Source organism: Pholcus phalangioides, unplaced genomic scaffold (assembly GCF_987345545.1).
Source record: "Pholcus phalangioides strain wild (caught in Gottingen) unplaced genomic scaffold, Ppha-v1.0 ptg000008l_1, whole genome shotgun sequence".
Lineage (NCBI taxonomy): Eukaryota > Metazoa > Arthropoda > Arachnida > Araneae > Pholcidae > Pholcus > Pholcus phalangioides.
This window is the reverse complement of record NW_028301601.1, coordinates 37,815,441-37,824,151: the sequence shown is the minus strand read 5'-3', so window position 1 is coordinate 37,824,151 and position 8,711 is coordinate 37,815,441. Positions and strand designations below refer to the sequence as shown.

Here is an 8,711-nt window from a genome sequence, read left to right as displayed (position 1 = left end):
TGGTATTTTGCTGACGAACCGTTGATCCCAGAAGCATACTTCCAATTAGAAAAAGTATCCAAATAACGTCTAGTACTCAGACATGTTATTCATGTTGCAAGGGGTTGTATGTAATATGTGCTCAAGAACCCAGTTACAAAGTTGTTGCCCTGTCTCTCTTGATGACAACAAAAAATAATTCCACGTTTCTAAGTGCAATATTTACTGAAATATTTGAATTCGAAAAATGGAAGAAAGTTGGAAAAATACAGCGTTGAATATACATCTTAAACCGTTTTACCCGCATTTAACGATTTTTTTTCTTCTCAGGATCGAAAATACGGGAAAATTCTGAATATCACCGTGTGGGTGCTGGAGAATCACGGTTCTACCCACACTACCCCTCCCCCAGCTCCAAGGCCACTCCCCCCCCCCCCTCCTTACAGAACACATAATAATAATTTCCCTAGAATTATAATCCCTTGATAAAATGTATTTCCTCTAACTCGATCACCATTTTCCGTGGTCGACTTTCTCTTAACTCGATATTTAGCACTTAAGCTTTAGTCAAGCAAACAAAATTGTCGAATTTTAATTTTACACTAAAATGGCACATGTCCTTACCGTAATGAATCTGTGCCCCATCCCCGCCAAGGCGAGCAAAACAAGCACGGCCGTGACGCAGCAATAATGGCGGTAAAGTGAATGGTCTGGGCATTGATGTTCTGTATATGATAATGTATCCGCGACCACATTGTGAGAGCCGGATACACGTCGAATGTCGGTACTAAACTGAGCAATGTACGATAAATGTCTGAGCTGCCTAGGAAAGACAGAGTCTGAAATTTTTGTGAACGCGAATGTGAGAGGAAGGTGCTCTTTAAAAATAATAAAATTCTGGCCCTCGAGGCTATAGCGGAAGTATTTGGTAGAAGTGTAAATCGCGCAAGAAGCTCCCTATCATAAGTGCTGTATTTGGGCTCCACGGGACATAGATTTATTGAAAAAAGGGTTTAGTTCCATCCTTTTCATGAGTATGAAGAACTGCTCCGATGGCAATGTCTGAGGCATCGACCATTACAGAGAGTTGTTGCCGAGGGGCCTGGAATGCAAGAGTCTCCGCTTGGGATGTCAGCTTTGCATTTCTCAAAGTTAGCGAGAGACTCTGGCGTCCATGGGACAAGACGTTTATCGTTTTCCTTTGAATCTTTCAGGAATTCATTCAGAAGAGCTTGTGTAGTCGCAGAATTCCGATAAAAAAAATAAAAGCGGGTTTGTATTAGCGATTGCGCGGTCGCTGATACGAGAAACGTCAATGCGATTGGGACGCATGATCAGTAGCTGAAAGTTTGCTCACTCTAGCGGCATCTACATGGGGTGAAAAGGTAAGATCATTGATCTTGTCAGTAACGGCGGCGAGTTGGGTTAGATCTTCGTTTAAGGCAGCCAGAATACTTTTAGTGTTTTTTGGGAGTCGGGACAACCACAGCGACTTCAGGAGTGGTTCGCCAACGGAATCCCAGTCAAGCGATCGCATCCGAGTGAGAATTTGTGATGGACGCTGGTCACCAAGCTCGAGGCCTTGAACGAGGGTTCGTATTTTGGAAGCCTCGCTTTCCGAATGCAATTCAATGAGACGCTTCTCCAAGGCATAGTACTTGCCACCTTCAGCAGGGTGGATAATGATGTTGCTTGCCGAATTGAGGGCATCGGATTCCATAAACGATGCCACGTCATGAAATTTTGTGGCATATGCGGTGATTTTGGCCAAGGAGAATCGGGCCTCTATTTGCATAAACCACAATGTGGAGTTCGTCTTCCAAAATGGGGGAAGCTTAATGGCCACGCGGTTGATTTGCAGCTCGAAATTTTTATCCATGACGTATTTTTATACGTTGCGAAGAATGTAATACTAGATGCGAACAATTAAAAATACCGGGAAAAATAAAACAGGTATAGGCCTATACATGGACTGAGAGGGAAATTTGCTCAGCGTGACATATCGACATGTACCGATTCTATTTTCGAACATCGTAGTAGAAATTGAAAAATAATTTCACGGATACATTAAATGTACAGAATATGCCACATTACCTACTGTATACCGCTCACATCTCGGGTAGATGTTCGGATGTTGATGGATCACTCCACGAGGTTTTTTTCACCGAGTCGGCATCAGGAGGTTTTTACACGTTTAGGTCATCATTTTATTGGGTTTCGTCGGCGTCGGAATAACTAATAAAGCCAGCCTTTTACTAAATAACTAATATAACATTTTTTAATTAAATATAATTATCAGAAGGATTACATATTTTTAAATAGAGAGACGGAAGAGCGTCCTTTTTCAGAACCGCGTGGTCTGGCCAAGTATTTTAACTGCTAGTATTGCCAGATTAATGTCTCTTTTTCTGCTTCTTCCTTGCACCACTGGATCTGTCTGCATTGGGTGTTTCTGGGACGCACGAGATACACCACGAGCGTTTGATGGCACAATCACCTATCCAGTCGAGAAATTCGTCGAGGAGCTGGGAAACATGGCTCAGATTTTTAGGTGGCCGGAGTTGTATTTGTTTGTGTTCGCGAAGAAACGAAAGTTGTTCATCCAAGGTGAGCGAGGTATCAGCTCGTGGGCGATCTTGAAAGATGCGCTCCTGGCTGAGTTTGGTTCAAAATTGAGCAGCGCTCAAATACACGAGGTATTGTGTGAAAGGAAACTGAAAAACGAAACAGCTCGTGAATATTTCTTGTTTATGAAAGAAATTGTTAGTAGAGGCAATATCGAGAACACTGCAATTATCACATATGTCCTGGACGGTATTCCAGAGGACAAACACAAAATCTTGCTATACAGTGCGACGAGAAGAGAGTTCAAGGCGAAGTTGGTGGTGTATGATGACGAAAACTAGTGATAGTCGAGGGCACCGCTATCCAACACCTTCGACCGAGTGCCAACGTGAGGGTGGAAACAACCAAGACCAGATGTGGTTCAAAAAGCTATCATCAGATGTTACAACTGTGGAGAAAAGAAATCGTCTCTCAAAAGACTGGAAATAAGTCGCGTGGTGTTAAATGCTTCCGGTGTAATAAGTTCGGCCACAAATCTATTGTAGCAGATTGCACACAAAAAGATGTGAATAAAACAGTCAGTGTCCCAGATAAATGTAAAAGAAATAATTGTCGAAAAATCATGAAGATCATGGATAAAGAAGTAGATGCATTACTTGATACGGGAAGTAACGTAACCATGATCAATCAAGCTTTTCACTCTGAATTAGGATCACCCAGTATGTGTTTTGATGGTGTAACATTGATGGGTATAGCAGGAGAGAATGTCTCTCCCTTAGGTTTTTTTACGCTGCTAACATATTCAAGCTGTTTGAATATGTCAGCAGACACATACTATATTATAAACATTATAACGTTTAATTGTGCGCGCCCTGAAAAAAGGTGTGCCATGGTCATGTACTTATTTCTTCGCGCTGTGCTCTGTTTGCGGTTTGGGAAAGCCGCATTCTGATTTGAAGGAGTTGGACTTGTTTGTATTTTCGTTCTTGTTTGCTGATCTTGAGCACCCACTCTCATTCGCGGGCCTGGACGGCCACTTTCTTTCGGGCATGAATTTTTCGTTCCCATTCTTAGAAGTGTTGGACTTTCACTTCAGCACGTACATTATTAGCACAAGTCTAACATCGACTACTGGTTTACTGTCGTAACGTCAACAAACCACGAAGAGCAATTTCATGCGCTCTCTTGCTCACACACCTCTTAGTCGATATTCTGCCCCCCCCCCCTTCCCATAACAAGTTAGGAAGTGTGTATCAATTCCGATTTTCTGTCTGTCCCCTACCATTCCCACTCTCCTAGAAGCAGAGAAATGAACTTCAGATCGATCTTACTTTGAAATGGATTCCGATCATTCACTTCTGTGAATGATTTCGTCCCCATGTCTTGTTTCTGTGTTACAGGTATCCTCCGCTTTGTGCGATCTCGCATTACGAGATTTTGCCTGACACGAATATTTTGTAGAACCAATTAATCACTTAAGGTGAGGGACATTTGTTCGCGGATTAGTTCTTTTAGCACAGAGGAAAGCTCAGGGGCGACGGAAGTGCTTCAGACCTGTGGGTGCTCGTCTTTAGTTCCATGAAGTAGATTCTGGTTTTTGAATTAAATCTGGAGTGCTCGGGCACATGATACGTATAACTGTGGGTGCTCGAGCACGCACCGCATCCTGGCTCTGACGACATGGTATTCGAGATTCTCGTTGTCTTCGAAATGGAGCTGTTACATCCATGAAATCCTGAGCATTAAAAAATGATAATGATCAGCGTAATGTTAGTGTTCCTAATGCATCTCCCGTTAATAGCGATGGTGGTTATTCTAACCACGCAGTTCATTTCCAGAGCAACATACGTCTGTGACAACCACCTACCAACTTTGCATGACACTTCTGGTCATGCTTTCCTGTGAGAATACGGGGCCATATGGGCTCCGAGTTTCAGAACCATTGGCCTACTAATGAAAATTTTCACAATAACCTGTACTATTCTCTTTTACAGTCATGTAATTGATAAAGTTAACGTATTGCGTCTTTTCTGCGTACCTGAAAAATAAGGTTCCCCCATTAGAGAAGAATTCATTCACAAATTTCCAATAAATTTTTTAACACTTATATAAATCGATTGAATCCCTTGATATGTTTTGATCGTAATTGATTAGCTCACGCAAATTTCTATTGATCAAGAAATTTACCCCACCGTTTTTTTCTTTAACAAAGAGAAATACAATATAGTACGTACAGCATGTTTTTCACTCGATCTGTGAGAGTTTAAGATTCTATTTTTTAAGCGAGTAACAGTTGCAATTGCGAGAAATTCGTCACAAAAAATGAACTCTGAAGCTCTCTACTGAGAGACTGCTTATCAGATAAATGATGGAAATAATTTCTGTCTGTATAAAATGACACATGCGTAATGACATCCTCGTAAAGTGTGACTGATAATCATCATCAGGTTTTCAGAAATCAGTTTCAATTCATCAATCTTGTTCGTGACAAGGCGTTTCTTTTCTTTTTTATTCCTTTATACGAAAAGGGATGCAAAAATATATGCTCTTCTGGAAATACACATATCATTTAGTAAGTTCCCTATACTGGAAAATCCATATCGTCATCAATCAGTCTGATGAAATGGAGTTTGTTTGAGCTGAACGTGATAGTACGTTGTCGAAAATTTCAAGAGAAATGAACTGTTAATTGCAGTAGATGGATGTTATCACTATATAATGTGTATCATACTTATTATAAGAATTATCATTATCCCGCGATCAACCACTATTTGATCACTTGTTTTTTCTTTCATTCATTGTCACACTATTCATCAAGAAAAAGAAGAGGATGAGCAAAACCATTTTCATGGACCACCCTGTGAAGGGCAAAAACAAAATGCTCAGAACTAAAAACAATGCGGAAATATACATAAATGTAAATCGCGATTGAAGAAGATTTCTTGTTTAAATTGTATCAGAGTTCATCACGGAGGAAAGGGGGAGGGGGGTTGAATGAATTCATCCCTCAGAGATTGGAGCCGTGATCACGCAATAAACAAGTGGCTTCTCTCATTAATACCCTAACTTTGGATTTCTATCGCTATGATCACCATTGAACACTGACGTCAAAAACCAATTTCAAGGGTTTGCTGGGAAAAAAAAGTAGCTTTTTGTGCGATTTGATTTATACACTTTATCATGTATAAAAAACAAAATTTCTGCCGATTAATGAGGGAAGCAAATAGTGTAGCTGCAAGCTTTAGCAGGGAGTAACTAAAACTGATAACCTAAAAAAGAAAAGATGTCGTCACAACTTGAAAATTGAATTGACAGTATTTTCTTGCTTTCTAAAATTTTATGATGTATGTATACAGGGTGTCCCGAAAGTCCTAATTCGTTTTCTATCCCATCAACCATTCATCGTAGAGGTATAGTTTCAATTTAAAAAACGCTAATAATGTGTTCAATAATCACCCTTTGCTAGTTTTGCGGTTGAAAATATAGTGTGTCCCAAAATAAAAAGAATATCAATTTTTATAGGTTCTACCTTTCCTCCAACCTCCAAATTAAAAAGTTGTTGCCATGTCTCTCCTGAGGCCAACAAAAAAAACCCCACGTTTCTAAATGCAAGCTAAGTGTTCGCTGAGATATTTGAATACAAAAAAACAAAAAATCGGAGAAAAATTTGGAAAGAACAGCATAAACTAATGGAAAACGCCTTTTTCGCTCATTTATGCAATTCTTTCCCAACTTTTGTCTGATTTTTGAATTCAAATATCTTAGCGAATACAACATACAACATAGTTTAACTGCTTTGGAAAAAAAATTATGACCGCTTTCGAGAAAATTAGATTGTCATACAACGCAACAGTACGGTTCACCTTGAACTGAATTATACAGCAATTCACCCATACCGCAATTGCCACAGAAGTGTTACGCTAATCCTACAATTTGAAAAATCGCTAATCTTACAATCATTTGAAAACCAATTGTCAAAATTATAGTAAGAATCTGATACGTGTCGGAGCAGAAACCTCCAACATAGTTGAAACAAAGGTACCATTATTAACTTTAATAACAATGGTCCCACAAGAAGAGGGCTGGAAGGGCTCTAGTACACGTTTAGGGTTAAACTACTACATATTTTTTATTGTTTTCCATTATAAGTTATTACTTTGAAATCAATATATACAGGGTACTCGTACTACCGGCAACTTTTCTTTTTAATGTTGCCAAAAGTGTGGAAGTTACGTAGAACCAGAAAAAAATTCCATTTAAATTGGCTGAAAGAAAGAATAATGAACATAAAAAGCTAAAAAATATCGCATTCTTTATAAATTATATATTTATATGGCTATATAATATTGTCAGGAAAAAAAAAAACCATTCTCCGAAATTATCACTTCCTTGTAGTAATTATAACCACGAAAACACCAGCTGTTCTTCATAGCGCTTGGTCAAGAGTCTATTCAAACGATCTGACTGTTGACAGAAGGATGATAATGGACGAGAGAAATATACAATACTAGAAAAATACGTATTCTAAAACAAAAAATGGCTTCCGGCGAAAATCTAAACAAAAAGGGTTTGGAAAATTATTGTCTGTGGATAACATATCGTTAACATATCTGCAATAGGATTTCTATTCTCCTGGGATAGTAATGAGCGAAATTAACTTGTGCTTCCAAAATTTTCTATTTTTATTCCGCGAGTTTTTCTCTCTCCCCCTCTACCACGATTCATGTTATTTCCCTTTAATATCTAATAAGAAGTTGGGGAAAAATGCTGATACGTAATCGGAAGAATTTAAGTATTCTGGCGCAATCAACACAATTTTTTGCTCCTTTTTTTTAGTACACTCCTAAAGAAACCAACGATTAGAACAGAGTCACTATGAGGAAAATTACAAGTGCGGATGCACCGGCCCTCGTTTTTACGATAATATAGGAGTGAAAATGTACTTAAATGACATTTTTTTATAGTAAACAATGTTTCTGACCTTGATTTGATTTTAAAATTTTCATCAATTCTGGAATTATTTCTTTCATTAATTCTGGCATCAATGACAGAATGTCATTAATTCTGAATTTTCAGCAATTCTGGGATTTTTTCTTCCGTTATAATTCTGAATTTTCATTGGTACTGAAATTTTTTTAGCTTTCAATCACTTCTCATTTTTAATTCATCAACTATAAATTTTCTTTAAGTCCTTAAGAGAATAGAAATCCTATTGCAGATATGTTATCCACAGACAATAATTTTCCAAACCCTTTTTGTTTAGATTTTCGCCGGAAGCCATTTTTTGTTTTAGAATACGTATTTTTCTAATATTGTATATATCTCTCATCCATTATCATCCTACTGTCAACAGTCAGATCGTTTGAATAGACTCTTGACCAAGCGCTGTGAAGAACAGCTGGTGTTTTCGTGATTATAATTACTACAAGGAAGTGATAATGAATTAAGTCCTAATTTTCGTTAGTTTCGAAATTATTTCTGTCCATCAACCTGAAAATTTTCTTCAGGTCTGAATTTTCATCGATTCAGTTTTCATTAATTTTTGTGTTGCGTCTATACTTTTTTGAGTGGATATTTTTCAGCATTCCTGTATATTCTGTGATAACCTGATCCACCCGAAGGTATACAGTTTCGTAAATCAGACGCTGCAGTCCTGCCCAGTATGATACTTGGCAGGGCGAAACGGAAATAATCCCGAGTCAAGTGCCAAAGAGGTCTGATTCGAAAAGGAGGGGGTTAATATCCGTCGTGTGGTTTTTGCTATAGATACAAATCTATAGCCATCAACAGCAGGGCTTAGCGCATTGAGAAGAAATATAAGTCACGTGGCCTTTACTGTCTGCACCCGAAAAATAGGGTTTCCCTCACTCTACTTTATTTCTCCTCTAAGGGCTTAGCGCTACATAATGGCAGCGCCAAGCTGAAGCCCGCCTCATACGCAAGAGCAAAATACCCAACAGTAGGGTGAAACTGTCTCACAACGGTCTATATTCTGTGATAATAAGTGAATATTTGGATGTCGATTTCCATCCCCCCCCCCCCCCACAAAAAGTTTAAAATCAAGACTAGAAAGCCCGAAATTATTTTCGCACCGGACTCGATGTCAGATAAGGATTGCCCTGAATTAGGAATATTGCAAACATTTGAGAAAATAAAACGCGGTGACA

General features: G+C 38.7%; 1 protein-coding gene across 1 annotated transcript; it reads right to left on the bottom strand.

Annotated features, from left to right (window-relative positions):
* Positions 1 to 1,291: 1,291 nt before the first annotated feature.
* On the bottom strand, positions 1,292 to 1,858 carry LOC149084253 (uncharacterized). Its single transcript, XM_089235283.1, has one exon. It carries the CDS (start codon positions 1,856 to 1,858, stop codon positions 1,292 to 1,294), a length of 567 nt encoding a protein of 188 aa, XP_089091409.1.
* Between the last annotated feature and the right edge of the window lie 6,853 nt (positions 1,859 to 8,711).

Coding starts and splice junctions, on each gene's coding strand:
- LOC149084253 (XM_089235283.1), bottom strand. CDS start 1,858: ATGGATAAAAATTTCGAGCTGCAAATCAACCGCGTGGCCATTAAGCTT.